Source organism: Phalacrocorax carbo, chromosome 2 (assembly GCF_963921805.1).
Source record: "Phalacrocorax carbo chromosome 2, bPhaCar2.1, whole genome shotgun sequence".
Classification (NCBI taxonomy): domain Eukaryota; kingdom Metazoa; phylum Chordata; class Aves; order Suliformes; family Phalacrocoracidae; genus Phalacrocorax; species Phalacrocorax carbo.
In genome coordinates this window covers 1,071,521-1,095,978 of record NC_087514.1, presented here as the reverse complement: position 1 = coordinate 1,095,978, position 24,458 = coordinate 1,071,521, and the positions used below count along the sequence as shown (strand labels likewise).

Here is a 24,458-nt window from a genome sequence, read left to right as displayed (position 1 = left end):
GCCGCCGTTGTCGCTGGTGACGGCGGGACGCGGCGGGGCCGGGGGCGCGAGCGCTGGCCTCAGTCAGCGGCGGGGCGGCCGCCGTCCGTCGGTCCTTCCGTCCCTCCGTTCGTCCGGTCTGCGGGGCCATGGGAGGCCGAACCGAGACCGGAGCCCCCGCCGAGCGGTAGGGCCGCCGGGAACATGGCGGAGAGGTGAGAGCCGGCACCGCGGGGGGGGCTGGGGGGGAAGGGCTGAGCCCTCTGAGGGGGCTGAGGCCTGCGGGGGGGCGGCCCAGACCCCCCCCTTTGCCCCCCTCCCCTGGGGCGCTGAGGGGGGCCTCGGCCACGTTTTGTTACCCCTGGGGGTGTTTTTCCCCCTTCCCCCCTCTCCATATAGATGTCTGTAGGGGTTATGGGGGTGACCTCCCCCTTCGGGTGCCCCCCGCCCGGGGGTATCTGCCCCCCATTTTGGGGAAGGCGTGTTTCCTCCTTTCCTCATCTTTCTGGCTCTATATTTGGGAGGGGATTTAATTTGGGGGGAGGTGGGTGTCAGCACCACCTTGATTTTAGGGGGGCACCCCCACCTGCTCTGCACGGTCCTAACCCCACCCCGCTGTATGTGTATGCGTGGGGTGGGGGGGAATCTCCCCTTTTGGTGCATGGGGGCGGGGGCTGGATGCACCCACCTGGTTCCCTGTGGTTGCAGGGCTGGATCCCAACCCCACCCTGATTTCCAGGGGTGCATTGGCAAAAGGAGGAGACTGGATCCCACCCTGCTCCCTGTTGGGGGGTTATGGAGGGGCTGGATCCCACCCTGCTCCCTGTTGGGGGGTTATGGAGGGGCTGGATCCCACCCTGCTCCCTTTGGGGGTGCTGGATCCCACCCTGCTCCGTGTTGAGGGGTTATGGAGGGGCTGGATCCCACCCTGCTCCCTGTTGGGGGGGCTGGATCCCACCCTGCTCCCTGTTGGGGGGGCTGGATCCCACCCTGCTCCCTGTTGGGGGGGCTGGATCCCACCCTGCTCCCTGTTGGGGGGGCTGGATCCCACCCTGCTCCCTGTTGGGGGGGCTGGATCCCACCCTGCTCCCTGTTGGGGGGGCTGGATCCCACCCTGCTCCCTGTTGGGGGGGCTGGATCCCACCCTGCTCCCTGTTGGGGGGGCTGGATCCCACCCTGCTCCCTGTTGGGGGGTTATGGGGGGGCTGGATCCCACCCTGCTCCCTTTGGATGCTCTGCAGGGGGGGTTACGGAGGGGCTGGATCCCACCCTGCTCCCTTTGGATGCTCTGCAGGGGGGGTTACAGATGGGCTGGATCCCACTCCACGGGACGAAGCCAGGGGAGGTGTTTTTACGGAGGTGTGAGGTGTGGCAGGGCGACGGGGGGTGCGTGGGGGGAGGAATTGGGTGGCATGTGGGTGGGTGTGGATGCAGGGACATGCTGGGGAAGGGGTGCGGGCAGGGATCAGGCTGCCTGCAGAGGCTGGGGGGGGCTGCAGAGGTGGGGGGGGGGACACACACGCACTGCTTTTGAAATGTGGTGTTTGTGCTGGAACAGGGTTTATTTATTTCACATGTGTGGTGGATAGTGAGCCACTGGTTGGGGTTTGGGTTTTTTTTTTTTCTTCTTCTCTGCGCTGCTCTGCTGCTTCCCCAGACCTGCATTCTCCGGCTGCAAAAACTGCAGGATGGGAATTTTTTATTTATTTTTTTATTTTTTTTCCCCTCCCCTCCTTCCTTGGCGATAGCAGTTTAATCAACCCTCGGGTGACCTCTACAGATAAACCCGCAGCTGCTGTTCTCCAGTCCCTCACCTGGCACATGCAGCTGGGTGGGCTTAAGGGTGGGGGGAAAAAAATGTATTTAAGAGAGATTTAATGAAATTAGGGAGCTCTTGGGTACCTGCAAGCAGCAGGTGGCTCGGACAGGGGTGTGATTCTGGCTGGTTGTATATGGACAGTTCGTAAGCAAGGTGTGAGGCCGTGCTTCGTGCCACCGCGCCGGTGGCCGTGCCGTTGCCATCCACGGATGGTTGGTTGATCTCCTCCATGAAGCGTCTGCCCAGGCGGTAGCTGCGGCTGAATGTTAATGTACCACATGATCGTTAAAAACAGCGTGATTGCACCTTGCTGGGGAGAGGAAAAAAAAAAAAAAAGAAAAAAATCTGTTGCCTTCGTTTGCAGCGACATTGAGAGCTGATTCCTTTTGGTGCTAGGGGGAACCAACACCCTCGTGATTCCATCATCTGGCTGCTGCAAAATGCCTCGCTGCTGACTTTGGGGAGGGGAGGCGGACGGTGCTTGGTTATATGGTGCTCGTGGATGTGAAATGGTCTGTGGATGCGAGATCTTGGCTTATGCTTGCAAGATGTGACCTTACGTTGGCTGATAAATGCTTCTTGCAGTTCTGTTCCCGAGTATCGTTCTGTGCCATAAACCTCTGTGGGGGGCGGTTTTGGAAGGAATAAACTATATATTTCTTCCCTATCCCTTAGGAAGGGTGCAAGGGGGAGAGCTCAAGGTGTCTAGCCGTGTTACCATTCCTCCAGTTGTAGGGGAAGCACAGACATCTCCCATGGGGTTTTGTAGATCCCGTCAGCAACCAGTAACTTCTTTTCTGTGTGTCTTAGCCTGTATGTATGCTCAGCTGATCTGCTGCTATCTTCCCAGCCTAAAATCTGGATTAATCTAACTCTGTGCTGGAGTTTTTGAATGGCTGGTGGCAGCATACCTCATTCCACCAGTACCTGGGATGGCTTTTGGGTCTAAATGGCTGTTGAATGTTATTGTCAATGACTTGAGTTATGCCAGTATCCTTGGGAGAGATCATTTCAGTGCTCTTTGGAAAGAAAGGCATATGTTGAGGCCCTCAATCTCTAGGGAAGTCTTTACTCTGATGGTGATGGGGTATTTCCCGCTGAAATCTATGGTTGCTGTGTTCCGGAAGGCTGCAGATCAAGACAAAACCAAGGTCCAGCCTGTCTGCAAGCCAGATGTCTTCATGTAGCTCTCTTCCAAAGGAGCTGGAGTGGGGTTCAAAGGAGCTTTTCAAGGGAGGCTGCTAGCAAGACATCAGGATTTGTCAGCAGCTTAAAAAGAGGGGAGGGAGCAAACTTGCTGTCCTCCTGGTAAAATTAATATTGCAGATATAAAGGTTCCCAAGAAGTGCTCGTGGCTGAATTTCTGTGATTTATTGTTAACTTCATTTGAGGAGCCTGTGACTGTACTTCCCGGGTATACTCTACAAGGCTTAAATTAGGTCGTTAACTGTCCTAATAAGAGAAGCAGAAAATGCCATAGTCTCCTGTAACCTGCAGCTCTGAGGGAGCGAGGGAGAGGAGGTGCAGCCAGTTGGCCAAGAGCCTGGAGCTTCGTAGCTTGCAGACGAATAAAAGGTGGGTGAATAGATGCAGGAAGGATAAATGTGGTTAAATTGGGTGCGAGCTGTGTCTTTGCTGGGAGGGTCCCGCTGTTGCGTGCTGGGGTGGTGGGAGCGAGGAAGAGTCGGAGGAGGAGACTGCTTGAGCTTGGACTGTTGAAGATTGTCCAACTCCTGACCTGACGTTGCATTTCACAAGGGATTTTCCTGATACCCGTGGTGGTGAGCCTGTGGTTGGTGGGTACACAGTTTTAATTTTGATTTTGGGGAATTGGTGGTTGGACTTGATGATCCTAGAGGTCTTCTCCAACCTTAATAATTCTATGAATGGGGTTTTGTTTTGCCACTGCTGTCCTGTTGGGACAGGAGCCGCGTTCTACCCTGCTTGCAACCACGAAGCGGGTTTTATGGTTAGTCTTAGCTGCTGCAGCTGTTAAACTTAACAGCGATGCTGGACGTACTCTTGGCCAGCTTGATGAGGATTAACGAAGATATTTATGTACTCTAACGAACCTGGCAACATAAGAGCGGCGAGATGATATAGGCTGTGTTGGTAGCAAGGCCAGCTTTTTATTCTGATTCAAAAGTCTATCCCTTCTGCCTCCTTCCTGGCCTATATTGGGCATTTTGGACCTCTGGTTGTGGGTTAGAACTATATGAGTGGTAAGATAGTATCATCGTGAAGCAAGATTATAGGGCCTAGAGAGAAAGCTGATGGGTTGGAAGAAGCAAGTTCTAGTGTTTCCAGACACTCTAGATAACACAGTCAAATCCCAGATCCTGTCTAAAATAATAATTTTTTTAAAAAGTACTTTATGGAAAATGCTTGCTTTTTCTGGATGCCTGTTGTGTGTTGTCAAACAGCCCTGCACAAGGGCAGAGCCTCTCAGGAGCCTGGTGCCATGGGTTGTGGATCTGGTGCGTGTTTGTTTTGTCTGGCTGTTTACAGAGCTGCTCCTCCACATCTTTAATACTAAAAAATCCCAACCAACTGGCTAAATCTGGGACAATCCCAGCAGCCTGTCTGTACGTAACTCTTATCTTCAGAGCTGTGGCTCTCAGTGGTTGAAAGCTGCCTTCTTGCCTGTGGTTGGGAGATCTACAACTCATCTCTCAATCAGGACTTTGAGTCTCCAAACTCCTTAAGCCACTCCTGGTGGGATCATCGAACGGTTTGGGTTGGAAGGGACATCAAAGATCATCTAGTCCAACCCCACGTCGCGGGCAGGGACACCTTCCATTGGATCAACTTGCTCAAAGCCCCGTCCAACCTGACTTTGAACAATTCCAGGGAGGGATAAGGGGTGTCCAGGCTGCGTGTTGGGCACTTCCTGACAGACTGAACTTTGCTGTGAAACTTTTCTTCCTAGAGAAATGATGGAGTCTTGCTGAAATATTTCAGCTTAGACTGAACAAAGCGTAAGGAACTCTTGTCATGTGGATCAATGTGACTCTTCTTTAGCAGGAAGGTGGAAGAGGCTTGTAGCATCAGGTAGGTCCTCTCTAAGGATAAGCCCGATGCTCTCAGGTGTAGCACCACGGAAGGAGTTGTCTCAACTTAGTGCTTGTTTAAAGCTTTGTGAGGAGCTATCCCAGAGGATTAGGTGAATCCAGAGTTCTGCACCTGGATTTGAAGGTGACCTACTTTGGTCTTGAACAAGTCCTTAAGCTTCATGCCATCAGCTCCTGTTGTCATCTGGGAAATGTATGTGGGGTTGAAGTCTTGAGCTGTAGAAACATGCAGTATGTTGGTGTAGGCTTTTAGATAGAAGCAGCTTCCTAAATCCCTGTTCCAGCAGTGTCCTGTTGTGGCTTCTCCTTCTCAACTGACCTGACCATTATTTCTCCTGGGTCATTCTTCTCTGACTGCTTGATCTGCATTTAGGCTGGCGAAGCTGAAGATCCAGTGCAAGTTTTTCTGGGTAAGTCTCTATGTAAACTATAATCTAGATAGCAGACATTGTGTCTCATGAGTAGGTATCTTGGTCTGAGACCGGTTTAGGCAAGGCTCAAGTCCTCAAACCATTCTGGCAATCAACTCGTATTAAGACTGAAGACTTGTGGTGTGGTTGCTCCTCTTCTGAAAGGTGAAGGTTTAAAAGCTCGTGTGTAGTAACTTGTGAATATACAAGATTTAAAAAAAAAAAAATCAAAAACACAACAACAAAAAAACCACAGACAAAACCCCTACCCAGCAAACTTTAAACAAAAACCCACAAACCAAAACGTAACCACTAAATACAACCGAGAAGTCGGTAGGGACTGGGCCAATTCCAGGAATAAAATTAATGTATGGTCTGGTAGGGCTGTAAGTTCCCTGACAGGGGGGCAGAGTGTGGAGGGGACTGGCTCCGGGGGCTGGATCGTAAATCATCAGGTGTAGAATTTTTAGGCTTGACTGTAGCCGCTGTCACTGTACCGCTGGGGGTTTGTGGCATGCTTATTTGGACATGTTTGCCCCAGATAATAAATAGCAGTGAGAACTTCATTTTGGCTGCTGCTGGAGATCCCTACAAATGTTAGGATGACCTCTTCCCTCCAGTACCTTTAAAAAATAATTTCTTGTTCCTGTCTCATGCTCTCCCTCCTGCATTTTTGCTTCAGTGATTATTTCCTTACATGCTCTAGATAACGCATTGAACCTAGACCTTTCCTCTTCCTCCTCTGTCTCAAAAATAAACATTTCTGCTGTAATACTTTTCTTTTTTCACTTTGCAACTAATCCAGGCCGGCTATTTTTAATTCCAGTTGCCAAGAAGCAAGCGAGGGATGAATGTACTCCAGGTGCTGAGGGGAAGAAGTGGAGCTCTCTGGAGACAGCATCTGTACCATGCCCTCAGAATTAGTTGTTACTCCTTAAATTGCTTGCAGGAACCCCCAAAGCTGGTTTTCGCTGCTAGCCAGGAGCTGGTAAAGCAAGAAAGAGCCTCGTTGTGCTGTTGTGATGGGAGGTGCCTCATTTCTCAAATTCTGCATCCCTCGCTGTTTCTCTGGCCTTAATAGATCTGACAATTATACTTATTTTCCTCCTGCTCTTTAAGCGTTCTCGCAAACAGCTCTGCGAGAGGCAATCCTGACGGATGCCCAATTTTTAGGGAGCCAACTACATCGCTCGGACTTCCGGTACTGTCCCAGCTGGCAGCAGGCAACTGGATATCCTCATCTCTGCACTCTTGAATGAAAAAGAAAAATAAATACTGTTTTCAAATTGTTAAAGTATTTTCAAACAATAAATGGGAAGGAGATGGAAACAGGCAGAGAGGGCTCATGAACTGTGATGTGTAGTGACCCAGTGGTGCAGTTTAGAGAGCAGAAACCACTATTTCTGCGGGGAAAGACGTGGAAATTTTTGGTTGTTGATTAACATCTCATCAAACTTGCAGCCAATGAGGCCTGAAATAGACTGTCAGAGGGAGAAGGCTTTGCTTATTGTATTTTACAGACGGCGTGATCCTAGAAGGTTTTGCTCCTGGATTGAACATTGATTGTAAGTTATGTTTCTGGTACGGGGCGGAGTTTTTTGACTTCTGGTTAATGTTCAAGTTTGCTCATTAGTGCTGACTCTTTAAAATGCAGTTTGACTGGGAAGAAAGCCCTTGCTGGAAGGGAGAGAGGGAGGGCTGTAAGGGTCAGGGGATTAGTGATATCTGGGCTTGAATGTGGGGGCTTGCTGGTGTTATGGCCACCGGTGACTTAGCCTGAGATCAGTCAGTACCAGACCTAAAGGTGGCTCTTCTCTTAGAGCAGTGCTGTGTGTAGGGAGAGGGATTATCAATTAGAGTAAAAACCTTATCAAACACCAGATAAAAATGCGGTGTTGCATACCGAAACTTTAGATTTCTGACCTTGCCATAGTGCTGAGGATGGGCATATTCTGCATCAGCTTATACGCATAGATATATATAGAATGATAGGGATGTGAAATGCTCTTCCCATCCTACAGATGAGGAGAGACCTCGATGTGTCAAAAGCCATGCAGTAAAGCGATACTGAAGCCTGGGATCTCAGCTCTCTGGGCCGTGACTGGTTTTGACCATGCAGTCCCCTTCCTCTTTACCCCTGAGGAGTATAGAAAAATCTCTGTGTTGAAGGTGCCTTCCTTATGGTGTAGCCCCTACAGAAAACACACGTGTCTGGTCCATTTGTGCTCTTGTCAGATGCACGCGGTTTCTGGGCTGCCTCTTCCCGAGGTGATGACATTTCTCTGTCTGCCTCGTTGCATTTTTATTGATCTTCCCTCTCTGCTCTGCGCTCTGCTTGAATGTAAATGACTTCCACGGGCAACGTGTTTGGAAAACCAAGCTTTTTACCATCCAGAAACGTTACTTACTCTGCAAATTGAAGCTGTAGTATTATGATTTTTTTTTTAATCGATCTTTCTGTAGCACTTCTTGCAAGCCTGAGAGCTCTTCGCGCACGGTTGGGAGAGATCATTGCGTTAGATGGAAAAGTGCAATTGCTTATTGACTGCAATATGGCGGTTTCCTTTCTGGAAGAGAAGGATGGACGAGAGGGTGTGGTTTAAATAATGGTGGAATTCAGGTTACTAGAGTCAACCCACAGTCTGTCCGGGATGTTTAGATGAATAGTCCCTCTTCTGAAGTCTTTTAAAAGACTACAAATGAAACAGCCACAAGCTGTCCCTGGCAGCGTGCTGAGATGCAGTTACACGTGGACTTGAAAGGGAAAAATGCTGCTTCTTGAAGAGCCTGTCTTGCTTCCTCTCAGTATGCTGGGGTTTGGGGTGGTTTTTTTTGGGCGTCCATCTGTTAAATTACGTTGAGGAACGCATCTCAAGCTGCCCAAGCAGTGCGCTGAGCACACACGCGAGGCTTTGGAGGATCTATGGATGTATCACCGGTTTTATTAGTAATTAAGCTGTCTCTTAAGTACTTTCTGAGTCCTGTTGCCGACCTGAAGTTGGCTTTCTGGGTGCTGTTCTTCTGCTTCATAAGCTGCTTTGCTCCCTTTAATCTAACGTGTGCATCTGTGAATCCACGTCCCCTCAAAGGCAGGGACGGGAGAAATCCTGTCGAGCCTTCTCCGTGTGCCTGGCACACTGCGGTGGCTGAGGCTTTAAAAAAAATTAATATAACAAAAACACAAACGCCTCTTACTCTGGCAGGATTTAATGTGGTCAGGAACATTTGGGAAGAATTAGGGAAAAAGAGGGAGAAAAAAAAACCCACCAGGGAGAAAAATCACAGTTTGGAGCAGAGGAGTTGAGGGGTTTGAGTGCATGCATCTCTGGCCAGATCAGCAGGCTCTCACCGAGGCATGTGGTTTTTTTCTTCCCAGAAAAGCAGTGGGGTTTGGGTGAAACGAGCACGGAGGAGGTTGTTTGCTGAGGCTGCTGGACTCTGATTCTCTGCTTTGCATCCACTTGACTTAAGCGTGACCTCGGCTGCTTGGGGGTTTTTTTGGAGCTGAGATCATCTTTCAGCCCTCGCCGGAGTTAAATCCAGTTGCTGTACAGAGAAGGGAGCAGGTTGGCTCCCCACGGTCCCTGGCAGCCTGCTCTGCTGTGGGTATCGCAAAAAGGGAGCGTGGGGAAGAGAACAAGATGTTGCTCAAGTTGCAGTAGCTACCCCAGGCTTCTGGTGGTTGTCTCTCAAGGACGTCTGCAGTGCTGGCAGCTGAACACCTGAAGGAGCCGTTCACGTGGCAAGCTCTTTGTAACGCAGTTCTCCTTTCTGAGGTGGGAAGGAGAGTGAGGTCTGAGTTATTTGAAACCCTTTGCAAAATCCCCGGTGGGTTTCTCACCTTTCTCCTTCATGAGAATATACCTCAATCCTTATTTGAAAAGCAGAGCTTCCTCTACCTCTCCGGTTCTGAAGAAACCTTCCTGTCAACTTTTTGACCTCTACCTAAGGCCTGCTCTGGGAAATACAAGCAGATGTATCTCTGTGTGCCCGTCTGCATCCAGGATTAACATCAAAGCAGTGGGATTGTCAGAGCTCAGGATTTTTTCCCCTCTGCCTCACTTTGGAGAGAGCAGGAAGGTGCTTCTTTGCTTCTTTGCACGAGGCAAGACTTTGCCATTTAGAAGGATCTCCATCCAGAGTTACGCATTGGGACTTGCCACTTAGAAATGGTTTAGGTTGGAAGGGACCTTTCAAGGCCATCCAGTCCATCCCCCCTGCAGTAAGCAGGGACATCTTCAACTCCATCAGGTTGCTCAGACCCCATCCAACCTGGCCTGGAATGTTTGCAGGGATGGAGCATCTCCCACCTCTCCAGGCAACCTGGACCTGGGTTTCACCAACCTCATCGTAAAGAATGCCTTCCTTACACCTAGTCTAGATCTCCCCTCTTTTAGTTTAAAAATATTACCCCTTTTCCTATTGCAGCAGACCTCTGGAGCAGGTCCAGAGGAGGCCACAAAATGCTCCAGAGGCTGGAGCAGCTCTCCTATGAGGACAGGCTGGGAGAGTTGGGGTTGTTCAGCCTGGAGAAGAGAAGGCTGTGGGGAGACCTTATTGCCGCCTTTCAGTACTTAAAGGGGCCCTACAGGAAGGATGGGGTCAACCACTTTAGCCAGGCTTATTGTGACAGGACAAGGGGTGATGGTTTTAAACTAAAGGAGGGTAGATTTAGACTGGATATAAGGAAGAAATTTTTTACAATGAGGGTGGTGAGACACTGGCCCAGGTTCCCCAGAGAGGTGGTCGATGCCCGATCCCTGGGAACATTCCAGGTCAGGCTGGATGGGGCTCTGAGCAACCTGATCTGGTTGAAGCTGTCCCTGCTCACTGCAAGAGGGATGGACTGGAAGACTTCTAAAGGTCACTGACAACGCAAACCATTCTATTATTCTGTGATTCTACTCAAAAGTCTGTCCCCATCTTTCTTATCAGCCCCATTTAAGTATCGAAAGGGTGCAATTTAGAAGGATCTCCATCCAGAGCTGTGCACTGGGACTGGCTGAGCAGTGGCCACCAAAGGTATGTTTCTGGAGAAGGCTGCAGCCAGACATTTGCTCTCCTCATGCTACGAGCTGCCTCGATGACGATCCAGCTCTGATGCAGAAGTCGCGCAGCGCTGACAGCAAGGTGCTGGACCTCAGTGGAGCTTCCCGAGGCAGGCTCTGCCCTGCACGGATGCAAAACTCTGCTCGCTGGGTTGCTGCAGGCTCAGCTGGGGTGGAGGTCTCGCATGGCTGACTTGCATTCTCCCGCGTGGATGATGCCGGGACCAGAGTAGCTTGCATCATGATGCGTATGTCCCTAATTGAGCATGGTTTGATGAAATCAAGCAGTGGGGTAGCAAAAACCTACAGGAAGCTCTTTGGGTTTTTTTTAATTTTCAGATTAAAAAGACTATTACTTCCATCTTCCGGTGCCATTTTCAGGACATGCTGTTTAATCTGTCGGAGCTCCAAACAGCACTGCTATAAAGCTGGAAGGAGAAATTGCAAATGAATACATCAACACTGCTTTCATTTAGAAGCCCTTTCTTTTCCCCTTCTAGTTCTGCATATCTAACGTCTCCTTAATGTCACCTTGAGGAATCTGTATTGTAGCGTGACTGTTCAGTGCAGTGGATCATATGTGTGGAAGTAGGTGGAGCATGTGCTAAAAAAAATATCCCCCCCCCCCCCGAAGAAAAAAAACCCAGTAGTTTAGAGAACATCTTAGCACATCTTCTGTTTTAGACCTTTTTTTTAAGTAGGAAATTCTCTAGGTTTTTGTTCAAGGTAAGTAATGGCCTAAAACTTCAAACCATGACAAGAGCCTCTGCAGTAATTATTTTTCTGTCAAACTTGAGCTCGCCTAAGCAGCACCTTTCTTCGTCAGCTGGAAGGGAGAAGGTGCGCAGACAGGGCTTTGTGTTACGAATGGAAGCGGGAATTGGCTCTGTAAGAAGAGGAGACTTGCTCTGAAGGTCTTGATCAGAGTTTTAAAGCCACCAGGACTGAGAAGGTACAACGCCTGCCTTACTCAAAATCTGTTCTAGAAATTCAACAACTGAATTGTTGTAGCTTTTTCTGAAGAATAATAGTTTCTTGGCAAATCCCTGCACCTCTGCATGACCCCTGCTTCTAATGCTGGAGTTCTCCACTGCTCCTTTTCGCTGCCATGCGATGGGCTTCCAAGCTGAGGCAAGACTCGTAACAAACCCAGCTCTTCTATGAATTATCTTAACAGCGTCAAAAAGTAGGGTCTTGTACTGGGGAATGAAAAGTAGGGTCTGGGAACAAGGTTGACTGTTCGCTACTAAAAGCAGAGCATGGAACAAGGTTGACGAGGCCTCGTGTAGAAAAGACTATAGGAGGAACATAGGATAATGCAACAGTGGGGAACCAGGGCTTGTTTTTGTCATCTCCACCACCCCCCAGGTTGTCTTCTGGAAAGATGACGCTCCAAACAGGAGACTAATACAAACCCTTGGAAGAAACCAGGCTCGGTGTACAGGAGGAACAGGTTTGGCAGCAGAACCCTCTGTTGTCTGATGCTCTGCTACGTAGGAAGCATCTGATCCAGCCCTGTGAGCCACAGGTTATATTCGTCTCGCCGTGGCTGGTGCTGATAGGCGTACTTGCAAACGTTCCCATCTAGTAAATGGGAATCTGAAAGTTGCTCCAAAAGTGGATCAAAGATGGTTAGAGATAGCGCTCTAAAAACACAAAGGGAAGTTTGGCTGGAGTTCGTGGGCGGTGGCTACCCGCTCGGGATGCTGTGCTGTTGTAAAGTCTTGCTTGATCTTGCCTGAATATGGATGAGCTTTCTCCATCAGCTCTTGCCCGTGCACTGCCACGGGCCTTTTTTGGCTGTTCCTCGAGCATATTACTTTAGTGAATCAATGTGTGTTATAACTAGGTGGAGGGCTCTGTGGCCATTTGAATCTTGAGGTGGCTATCCTTTTAGCAATAGGGAAAAATATACAAATCTGTATATGTACTTTTGGATACTCCTGGCATATGCCTCTCCATCTGCACTTAGAGCACGCGGATAACGTGGCTAAAAACACACTTGCAGATAACACTGTATAAATTTTCCTCCTGTGCAGTGCAAATATCTTTCATTAAGACTTTTAAATAGGGAGAAAGCAACCTTTTGGGGGGATGATTTTGCAGGAATACCTACGTATAAAGCAAGTCTACGCAGGCTCTACAGATAAGTCTTGTCTCATAACATAACCGCATGCTTCAAACCACCCTACCGGTGGCTGATGACAAGGCAAGCCTTCCAAATGGTAGCGTGCTTGCTTTGCATTAGGATGGGAAACTGCAAACATCATGCATAGCTGCCCGTACAGTCAAAACCGAAACAAAAACAATTTATTTTGGCACCCCAGGGTTAGGTGCTACAAGCCAGTTTCAAAGCTGAATAGCCTGGGCTTAAGAGTCCCTCTCTGGTTCAGATCCCGCTGCTAAAGCTTGAATTCTGATTCACTTCTTTGCTCCGCAGCTCTGGGTCCATGACTTTAATGTAGTTGCAAAGGGTTTTTTGAGTGATGGTAGAGCTTTTAAGGGGACTGGACTCTGGCAGGAGGGCGTAAAGAGAAGGCTAGCATTTTTGGCGATCCTCGTGTCCTCTTGACAAAGCTCTAGTATGTATCTTGACTGTGTTGGGAGCACGTGAACTTAAATATCTTTGAGGTGAAGATCTCCTAACGGTTTAGATATCTGGATCTTAAATATTGCTAAGTATCCTTTATTTTCCCATTCCCTAAGTGCTATTTTAATCCTACAGTTTGCTGAAATATAATTGCCATGCTCTTCTGTGAGTAGACTCTTGTAGATCTTTATCCCGGAGCTATGCAAAGGCTGGTTATCTCCTGGGTTTTTTTTAAAGGCAGCCTTTGTGGGAGGCAAAGGCACAGCTCCCTCCAGGAGGTAGAAGACCTTCCCTTCCTCCTTAGCTCTCTAGTTTAGACACAAACTGGCAGCTGTAATGAAGTTATGGGCAAGGTAATTTGGTCCATAGCATTCAAAAGTATATCCAGAGAGTGGTTCATACTGTTAAGTGTCCCAGTCATGTTATAAAATGACCCCGCTTGCCAGGAAGACGAGGAATTGGCTGCTGGAAGACAAGATCCAATTAACTGCAGTGATCAATGCCAATCAATTAAAAACTGGACTCCCTGAACTCTGAAGCTCTCAGAACATCTGTCCATAGTACTCTTTAAGGCAAGATGTGGCTGTTTGAGCCAGTTTTCTGATGTCACCTTTTAACCAAACTGGTTTTAACTTAGTAAGAACTTAAGGCTATGTGAAATTTCAAACCTATTTTGACTCGAGCAGCATCCTTGCTGAGGGACCTACCCACTTCAGGGTTGTGTAATCATATTTTCTTTCTAATACATCCCTAAGAGGTGTTCAGACCAGGAACAGAAAGGCATAAATGTTCAGGAGGGCTACAAAAACCTGCAAAGGACTGTCAAAGAACAGGGCTCGGCAAGTAGAAGGAAAGGATGAGCCATAAATGACTCAAGGCCTATATAGGTAACAAGTAGTAGGGACTAGGTGGTGTGTCAGGAAGACAGGACTGATTGGCAAAGTAGGGGGGGGGACACCAGCATAATCGTAGTGTTAATACAGAGGGACGTAAACTAGCAAGAAGAAAACTGGATGTGAAGGAGGGAGAGGATGCTCCAGGCTAAGCATCAAAGTTGCGTGCGGCCAGAGGGACGTAGAGGCTTTTTGATAGTGATGAGGAATGAAGTGGAGTGCAGGCTCGGGAAGCGCAGTGAGGCTCAACGTGGTTGCAGTGAGGACATGGACAGCACTTCAGTGCCGAAGTGGGTGCTGGGTTCCGAAGTGACACTTGGATTTAATGCATTGCTTTTTGCCTCTTTAATGCAACTCTGAGAGAAAACATTTGGGCACAGTAGTGAAGCAGGGAACATAAAAATATTAGCAAAACTTAATTCAGGGAGAATATAAGGAGAGTTAATGTCTCTTCTGGGTTTTAGGGTGGTTGTGGGTTTTTTTAGCTATTCTTGTCCTGGAAAGTCGTGCAATTAGGAATGCCTTCAAGGTATTTAGTTAGGCAGTTCAGAAATACATGAGCTTAAGAATTGCTACCCTGGAGATTTGCTTGAAGTGGTAGGATCTAGAATGGACTGGACAAACTTTGTAAGCAAGAATCTTGTCTTTTGGAGTAGAAGCAAAAATTGGCTCTGGTAACATAAATGTGTAATGCCCCTTTTTGCATCAGTAAGATACAAAGCTGAAAAACTAGAAGGGTGAACAGGGGTGGTATAGGAGGGAAAATTAATTGAAAAATAATTTTCTCTGCTGCAGAGGTCTGCAGACAGGCTCCAGCTGAAGCCTGGCATGGGTAACTGGATGATCAGTTAACTGTGGCTTGGAGTAATTTGACTTGCGCAAAATGCCGTTTAAACTGTTTAGCAAATGTTCTTTGCATCTGCTCAGGCAGTCTATCTCATGAAACATAATGTTCTCTTAGCTTGGAAATAATGTAGAGGATGATTGCTCTATAAGCAAAAATTAAGACAGTGGAAGACTTCAGGTGAACGTTAGGAGGTTTCCATCCGTCGCACGTGAAGAAGAGCTGCCTGAGCAGGGAGTAGCACAGGTTAACGAATCGATAGCGCTGCTAGCTGCCTTCTGTGCAGTCACAACTTTCTACTCAAGGGAATGGGAACAACATGGCCAACTCTACTCTGTTTCTCGGGGTGAAATGCCCAGAATTACTCCAGAGTGCTCACCTCCGCTTTGCTGCACGGCGGGTGTTTTGCTGGAAGCAGCTGTGCTCTCGGCATTTCCCTCGCTCTTTCTTCTGAGCGGCTACTAGCGATGCAGTTGGCATTAGTATTTGAGGATCTCGCAGCTCTTGTTCTGCTTCATAGAATCAAAAACTCAAAAGGGAAAACCTGAGGTTCGGAAGAGGTGTTGTCATTCATCCCGAATGGTTGAGAGGGAAGCAAACCACGCATTATCGGGCAAGATGCCGAAAGGAGAGGCTGGTCGTACTGAAGTACCGAAACATGGTCGGAGGATGCCAGAGGACAGAGGCGGGTGTTCCCAATCCTTCTCAATGAATGGAAGTTTGTAGACAAATGGTTTTTATATGTGTTCAGAGCTGGAAGTGAGATTTCTTTAGAAAGCAACAAAGCCACCACAAAAATCCAGTGCTACTATTTGGTGATAAAAATTAGATGCTAGCTGCGGCTGGGGGGTGTTATTTTGAAGACAGCATTAAGCAACGTGTGTATTGAACGCTTGGAAGTGATGCACAGCACTGTCCAACTTATTGCGTTTTAGGGTTTTTTCAGCATTGACTGAAGGGTTTGCAAGGATGAACGAGGAGGGGAGAAATAAAGGGCTGTAATGTGAAGGGAATTATTTGAAGGTTAAGTCCCTCAGTTGCTTTAGAAAAACCATCAGACCGAGCCTACGGAGATTGCACCATTGTAAAGGCAAAATGAATAGAACCTAAATAGACAGACAAAGTAGAACTCCTTACGAGTTGGGCTCTGCGCTTCCTACCTTGCCTGTAGATCCTGATCGATACCAGTGAGGGAGGAAGATTAAAACAAAGCTCTCCCGGTGTTGCTCGTAGCTGAAGCTATGCACTATGTTCTTCCCTTGGAAGTCTGTTCTCCTGAAGACTAAATGCCGCCTTTCGTAGCAGAGCTGTTGAGACACTCAGAGTATTTTTGGCTAGGAAAGATAATGAAGTCTTAATGCAGCAATCCATGTGATACAGAAGGTCAAAAGATGCAATGAACTTGAGATAAAATCCAAGTGTGGCTGAACACAGAGTAGGAAATTACAAGGAGTGGGGGTTCTCATCTGCGAACCATCTTCTTCTAAACACCCCTTTTGTTCCAGGGGCTGGAGGGTGAGATGACAGGACAGCTCAGAGCACATCCCCTAAATGAGAAGAGGGAGGGGACGGGTTCTGAGGAGCCTCTGTATATTTAAAAATAAGAAAAATCCGGTGTATTGGTACTTTGAAATCTCTTTGCATATTTTTTAGAGCCTAAAGCTTAGAAACCTAGTAGGTTTCCAGGGAGAGGAAAGACATGCTTGTGGGCGTCCAGCTTGCTGAGGCACCTGCTAATGTGACATGTGGGATGGAGGAAGAGGAGAGACTTGCATCATGACACACAGCTTTAATTGCTTTGGTGGTGGAGTTTGACCTGCATCTTCTGACTAGTGCTTTTATGGTTCCTGGGGAGGGGAGCCCAGGTTTGACTTCCCTAAGCTCAGATCAGTCCTTCACTTGGAGGAAGGAGCTCCAGTTTAGCCGTACTATTGCTCTAGTGTCTAACCCTTTAACCCACTGTATTGAAGGATGTTTCTAAGGGATGCCTTTTCACGCTCCTGGAGGCAAATGGAGTACAGATGTTGTTAAATGGAAACTCTTCCAACTTGGTCTACCAATTTTAAGTGATGCATTTACTGCAGCCACTGGTTTAGGTTCACTTATTGTTCACGAATTTTCTTTTATCTGCTAAAAAGAAGAAAAAACCTCAAACTGCTCCATAGAGTGAAAATGTTTGGAGCAGATTTTTACATCTGACTCGGGAACTCTTATGTCAGCTGGAGAAGGAGAAAGAAGAGTAATTGAAAATATTCAATACTTCATGAGCCACAGTCCAAGAAAATTTCTAATGCAGCTGTAATATGATTTGGTTTTTAGAGCTCTCTGTATTGATTTGTCATTTAAAAACTGTCGTGCTCTGTGTCCATTGTACAAGGAGGGAGGAAAAAGAAAATGCTTTATAAATAAATTTCTGAGGACATACAGAGTACACTCGGAGTGATGGCCAGACCGTAGTAGAGTTGCTTATTGGCTCTCGTGTCATGCTTCAGCTGTTAATGGTGTGTAAATTTTATTTCTGTTTAAAGGCACTGTGGGACTTTTTTTCATGCTTCAAGTACAAAGGGAAAATGGAGGAGTGGGCAGGATCTCTTGGAGACCCCTCTTTAGGATACATCTCGGTGGATGTCTACCTGTCTCCCTACCTCAAAATCTCACCCGATTATCAGGGAGCAAGCACTTGCCTCCGGTTATGGCACTTGGAACCAGTGCCATTTATCAGCCTAAGTAGCAATAAATTATAAACGTGCTAGAAAAAAACCCTTGATGTTTAAGAAATTTTCTTCCTCTTCTCTACTCATCATCTTGCCTCATTTTTTAGCTACAATTTAAGCTATGTGACCATGGCTTTTAAGAGCATGGGTCATTGACTTTCAGATTGGCAGGCAGGCTTCCTTCCAGCTCTGATGTTGCTCTGAGCGATTAGTATCCGGAAAGGCTGAATTGAGCAGAGTGGGCACGTTGGGTGAAGTGATCGCTGGTACCGAGTGCGGTGGAGGCGTTGCTTAGAGCTGTGTAGGAAGCACCCTCAACCTATATCTGGCTGTTCCTATTACTCCTCTGAAATTTGTTGCCCAGCCAGACGGAATAGTCTTTTCTCAGGATTGGAGATCTCGTGTTCAGTAGAGGTGGGATGGCTGGGGTATCCATCTTTGGGCAGAGCTCTTCTGCACCCTCGGAATGTCACACCATTCGGCAATCTTAGCCTTAACTTGTCAGCAGGGTCTTGCCTGGTTCTTTATGAGTTTCTACTCTTTTCATACAAGCGTTTGGGTTTATGGTGTCTCAGTTGTGATGGTGTTGAGGCTTGGGACTAGTTTTCCTTTCCCTCAAAACACTGGACCATGTTGAAAGAGTCCATGGGGGAAAGAAGGCACAACCAAAGTGTTCAGTGTGCTTGTAGAAGACCATCAGAGCAGTCTGTGGTGTTGACTAGCAAAAGTGCAGGGCCTGAGAGGTCCGGCTCCTGAAGGTCAATACAGCTGGTGCCCCTTGGTAGCTTATTACTGCCTGGCAATGAAGCTTTCATTGCCTTCCCTTCTGGGATTGCAGGTAAAATGCCATTTTCCCCTTTTTCAGGGCGCACGTGTGGTGTTAAACAGTGCTGGGGGGCATAAAACTTCTGTTCAGGGTAGACTGCAGAGAGGCAAGATGTCCTTTCACACCCGTATCGGTGGGTAGATGCAGCCTGTTCACTGCATCTGTGCTCTGCTTGCTTCAGTGTGTCTTCAGGAGGTGTTTCTCCCCTAAATCATTCCAGGGAGTCTGTCTCCTTGTAGGCAGACAGAAGCAGACGTCAGCTGGTGACACTTTGGAAGGATGCCTCTTGGAGGGCGACCCTTGGACCGCGGTCTGAGCAATAACCTGCCTGGCATCTGTCCTGACGGTTGTCAACATCCACGTTGTATCGATGAGCCCAAAAGGAAAGTCTCGTCACCCAACGTAAAGCCAGTCCCTTAAACCAACAGAAGGACTCTTCATTGATTAACTTTGGTCTGTCTTGGGCAACAGTGCTGCTGTATCAAGAGCAGATCACCCTTCAGATGTCCTAATGATTCTGGCTTCTCACCAGCTTCTAGGTACCCTGGCATGTGGCTTTGCCGTCAGGTTTGCCTGTTTCTGCAGATTCTGGGACTCTTTATCAGGGAGCGTAGCGATAGGATATGGGGCAATGGCTTTAAACTGAAAGAGGGGAGATTTAGATTGGATCTAAGGAAGAAATTTTTTATTGCGAGGCTGGTGAGATGCTGGCCCAGGTTGCCCAGAGAGGTGGGAGATGCCCCATCCTTGGAAACATTCCAGGCCAAGTTGGATGGGGATCTGAGCAACCTGGTCTAGTAGAAGATATCCCTGCCCATGGCAGGGGGTTTGTCTAGATGACCATTAAGGTCCCTTCCAACCCAAACCATTTGACAGTTGTCTCCTGCTGCTGCTACTTTTGAAGAAGTTATACTTAGTGACGGGTCAGGCGGTTGATGCTCCTGACACTTTGGCTGCTGGTGGTAAGCAGATGATGAGATTTACTCTAAACTGAAAGCTCGGTTTAACTTGTAGTCCCATTTGTGGTGATCTGCTCTTTTTAGGTGTTGAGAAACAAGTCAATAAAAGGAACTGAAGATCTGATCTGGAGGCCCCGGTGGTACAAGGCTTGAATGAAAATACAGCAGAGCTGTAGGGACTTGTGACTGTGTCATGACTTCAGAGGGATTTTTTTGCTGGATTTTATTCCAAAATAACCTTTTAGATCTACAGAGTTATTCACTTTGCCTTTCATTGTTGGCTGGCAGCACCTATTTTTCATTTTATTGTTTTTCTAAGCAATACGGTCTTTGGTTGCCTCCGCATTAGGTAAACTTCCTCTCAAACACCTCAGAACCAAAACCATGGCCTTTCTGTAGCCAATGCAAGCTGACTACAGACTTTCTCCGTAGACACTTATATAAACTTGCTTTACTCACTTGGAGAACATCCAGAGCGGTTCGGACTTTGGAAGTCCTGATGGTTTCTGGTGGTAAATGTTTCTGCTGAACTGCATGAGGGGTGTATGCAAAGAGCACTTTGATACTGTGAGTAGCGAGCACCGTCTGAAACCCGTACTGTGCAAGACAGGCAAAGCAAGTTCTGAAGACGACGACGTCTTGTTTGTGCCGAAATAACAACTGTCGTCCCTCAAGCTGCAGAAAACGTTGCGGTAAGATCGCTTATCCTGAAAGGCAACCGACAGCCAGTGTTTCCTTCAAGTCTCTAAGTAGTGTCTGGGTGATGATTTGACTAATTTTCCTGCTGCCGTGCTCTGCTCAGGGGATCTAATCAGCGAGCAAATTGCAGGTCTGGCTGATTCTGCAGACCTTGCCTTATCTTGCTGTTCGGGTTCAAGGGACCTGCTTGGCTTTGTCATTTTTGAAGCAAGCTCCCGAACTTTTTTAGGGCGGTATTACTGGATTAAAGGCTTTACCGTAAGGCTTGGGCACACAATAGCTGCTGGTTTAAGTAGCTTCTCCGTAAAAGCCGCGCTGCGGCTGCATGCACGCCGGCTTTCTGTCAGCAAAGCGCTGCGACTTTGTTTAACCGCAGGAAGCTTGTTGGGCTCTTTGAATCACCGCGGTGGTGCGGCAGGCCGAGAGCCTTGCCATGAAGAGTCCCTGTGACTCAGCCACTGCGTAGTAACATCCAGCTTGAATCACCGCTACACCAATAATCATGTTAAATATAGCCGTTCTGTCCAAATTCTCTTGTCATTCTGAAAAATTCCATTACATAGCATCCTTTTAACCTGGTTACCTGGTTTTCTGTAGCCTTTCAAAGGGATCCCTTCATTTCCTCCACCCTATTTTCCCTGGCCATCCCTGTTGCAAAGATGACATGGATAGAAGGGAAATTTTTGCTCTCCCACAGGGACGGAAGTCTGATTTGCTCATGTAAGGCAGCACTCATATAATCAAGCCTTTCTGGTTCTTTGTTCTAGGCACCTATTATTGGGGGAGGATGCTGCTGTGAATTGCTGAGGCCTCTTACAAAGAACTAGGAAGGTTTGAATAAAAAGGTGGCAGGTTCAGAAGAAGGATTTGGTAGCCTGTAGTCCTTTCTTTCTCACCACGTATAATATGTGGGAGTTGAGACATGGGTCATTTGTCAGTCCTACTTAATAAAAATGGATCCTAATTGCTAGCAGTCCTTGGCCATGTTATACTAAAATTGCTGTAACAGGTACCAAGTTTCAATACTGTCATTCCAAAAATGAGACTCTAGAAAATTCATCCTTCTCGTAACAATAAGTTCTCTATTTCTCTAGTCCAGACAGAGCTCAAGATCTTCAAAGATGTGAGTGATGGGTGCACTGGCAGAAACTCTTCCAGTTCAGTAGCAGCTTCTTTCCTGTTTCGTTCTCCAGAGTGGTGGGGCTTGGCCTTCTGCATCATTGAGCATTTGGTTTGTCCTTCAAAGGACTGACTTCACCAGTGCTGTTGATACTATCTTGAATTTGCTGTCTGCTGGTCCAACTCCATTTTCTGCTCTGATGAGCCATCTTAAAACAGTGCAGTAGCCTAGCTTTTAAAAATCTTCTTTGAGTCTTAAAAATATCTATTTAAATATGCCTTATGCAAACTGGAGTTCCTGACTTGACTGGTACTGCAGGTATTTCAATGACTAGCCTTGCTTTACAGCTTGGTTATCCCACAGCAGTCTCTTGCCAGCCTACCTTCCAGCCTGTAACTCTAACCACAAATCCCAAAGTTTTGAGTCAGCTCCTCCTCTGTGCTGGCTCCAGAGTATTTCTCCCCTCTCCACAACTCCTCTTTGCTTGGCTTTCCCACTTGCCAGCACAGCAATCATTACCTGCTCCGGTGCTGAATAAATAGCAATTAATCATACCAACAGTGATGACTTCCAGGGCACCTACTATTAAATGGTATAAGACCAAATCTTATTTTGACATGTCTACCTGAGCCAGTCAGCTGTTCTTCCTCCATTCCTTTATTGTTCCTGTACTGTAAACTTTGTCTTATCTGTGGTTTTTCCTGTCGCATCAGTATCGTGCTAATACGTTAAAGAATTGCTATATGGCTTGCACTAGTCTTATTAGTGTGTAGACATCTGCTTTTGGCAGTCGGGTGCCAGGCTTCTGGCCAGACCAGTGCCAGTTCTTCTAGTGACTTGACATCTCGACAAGTGCCGATGAGGGCTGGATGCCCAGAGAAGGGGATGATGTCTTTGTAAGCGCAAGTAGTCTTATATACCTCGTGCCTTCCTCTGAGGTTAAAACACTAGCAATCCGTTGCACAGGAGCAGGTGAAGCCCTGACATTAAAAATGCCCCTGTGTCCCACGATGGCTGGGCTATGTTTGTAGGTCTCGGGATTTCCTGGACACACCTAGAAGTGTTTGTATGTGTTACTTATCTGCACGTTCATAAAGCTGGAGACTCGCTGGGACTCCTGGTGTGTTTTAGCTGCCTGGTAAGTGGGTGCTGCACTTGATCAGTAGTTCCACGCTTTCAAAAGCGCTCAGGTACCAGGCTGCCATGCCAGAAAGGCAGACCTAGACATGTGTTTTCAACCAGGAGAAGGGTTAAAACTCCTTTGACCCTCTGTCTATCCATGCAGTCTCTACTAACCTAGGTTTTAACATTTTCTCATTGAGCTGTAGGCTCTTTCCTAGCTAGCTTGTGGGTGTACAGCTGTAACTTTAATGCTGGCTTCTAGCCAGCGTGTTTCTATAGCATAGACCTATTGGGATATAACCCTAAAAACCACTTAAGGGATGGCAAGCTAGGCTGAGGGTCTGGCAGGTCAGTACTCCACGGGTGAGTACTTGTGCAAATGTGCATGTGTAGCAGTGCATGGGGCCTCTCATCTGTCCCGTGCAGAGCGAGTTGAACTTAAGGCAGGCGGTGTGTCGGCTAGTCTACTGTGACTCCCTTGGTCCCCATTCTCAACCCGTTAACCTGCCTGCAGCTTCGTTCTTGTGTCCTGACACAGTCAACTGCAGTAAAGCTCTCAAGCTTCTAAATTCTTCAGGTTCAGTCAGTATCTACCCCTGGTGTAAAAAGCCCAGCAGATTACTGCTGGCTTGATATCCTCTTTTCTTGGAAGGTTTTGAGTCTCTCTTACCCTTGATAACTTCACACCTTGCAGATCTATTGTGACATGGTTTTGCTACCTATAGTGCTGTGGAACTGGACCCTCATCTTGAATGTCAGCATTGGGTGGAAAACCCCTAATGAATAAACTGTCGTATCTGGCCTCTGTGCAGGATTATGCTCCTAGGGATATATATTTCTCTAGGTTGTTGGCTCAGCCTTGCTCCATCAGCAGACATTACAAATACCACCGATGATGCAATTTTCTTAAACTCATTACTGTTGCTGGACTCCTTCTCCCTGAAGACTTTGCTCTGCCTTATTATGGTTTCTTCACCCCCACCCCCACCCCCTTCATCTTACCCCTTCTGAGGCTTTAAAACACAGCATTCCACTCAACCTTTGTTTCTGCTCCTGCCTGTGGTATATGCGGCCACTAAGCCAGGATTTGCTGGGCTGTCACTGTAGTTGTCACAGGCCAGGGAGGTCTGAGAAATGTGCTGGGCAGCCATGCAGGATTTGCTGCAAAAACACTCCTCATTTCCCTCTCCTACCTTTATTTCTCACTTCTTTCTTCTGCTCCGTCTCTACTCTCTTGCTTTTTCACACCTTTTGCTTCTTCCTTCTCAGCTCTAGCAAAAACCTCTCAGCTGCCTTCATCCCTGGGACGAGAGACTCGGTATTCTGGCAAAAAGCTGCAGCCATAAAAAAACCCTCCCGGCTGCTTTTCCTGCAGCTGCTGGGGTCCAGTGGCACTGCAGACCTGTGCTAACTCGGTCTGCAGATGAGGGGCTTCATGAAACTTTTCATTTTTGCAGTACAAGCCCCTCTGCCGCGCTCCCCTGGGAACAACCTTGTGAGTTTGCTTCTCCTCCCACCATTTTGGGGGGGGGTTTTTGGGGGGGTGTCATTCTCTGCACGAGCTGTCTTGCGTCTTGCTACAGGTGCCTGAATATTGCTCTTCCTGGTGCTCTTGGTACAACTGCTTCCCCTGCGCCCAAGGTGCTGTTTCTGCTGTTCTCTTACCTTGATTTTTCTCCAACTGTTGAGCTGCTGCTACAGTCACACTTTCTGCCTTTTTTTTTTTCCCCTCTTCTCCTGTCCTCCCACTCCCGTTGGTCTCGCTGCCATTCCTTCAGTATCTTGTAGGGAAACGATGTTTTCACGCTCCAGGATCTCGTGGACTCTTTGATGCTCGCATATGCAAACTTATTTACATCTTCTTTGTACTGCTGGTAACTTGCTGTGTCTTTCAGGCGGCGTATTGTTGATTTAGCTCTGCTGTATCCTGATGGGAATTAACCATCCTGCTGAGAGACTACTGCTAGCAGCTAATCCCTGTTAAAAAAAAAAAAAATTGCATTAATTTCTGGCTATTTTAGTGGGTGGGGGGAGTTGTTTGACCACTGCGAGCTGTAACCATGCATTAACAAGAGGCTGAAATGAAAATCCAGGGTGTTGGGACTTGGAAAAATATGGTGAAAACATAAGCTATGCAAAGAATCAGATCTTCATCTGAGCCACAGTAAAATGGCTCTCGGTTGTGTCAAATTGTGATTAAATGATGAAATCCTTGATTGTTATAAGTCTGTTTCCTTGAGAGTAGCATGGTGCTGAGTCTCCTGGGAGGGTGGTTTGAGGCTCTCTCCCTGCTGGGTGAGGTGCCTTCAAAGTGGGGGTTTTGAAGGCTTTGTCTTAGCTGTGAGTCTCTATGTGCGTGTTTGG

At 47.6% G+C, this 24,458-nt stretch overlaps 1 protein-coding gene across 4 annotated transcripts in view; it reads left to right on the top strand.

Moving 5' to 3' along the window:
• ARHGAP39 (Rho GTPase activating protein 39) overlaps positions 1-24,458 on the top strand; it is a 156,145-nt gene continuing 131,687 nt past the window's right edge. For all 4 annotated transcript variants that reach the window (XM_064441962.1, XM_064441963.1, XM_064441961.1 and 1 more), the window contains exon 1: positions 1-194. In XM_064441962.1, the coding sequence (XP_064298032.1) occupies positions 184-194 (11 nt within the window). In that variant the 5' untranslated portion in view covers positions 1-183. The remainder of the gene's footprint in view (positions 195-24,458) is intronic.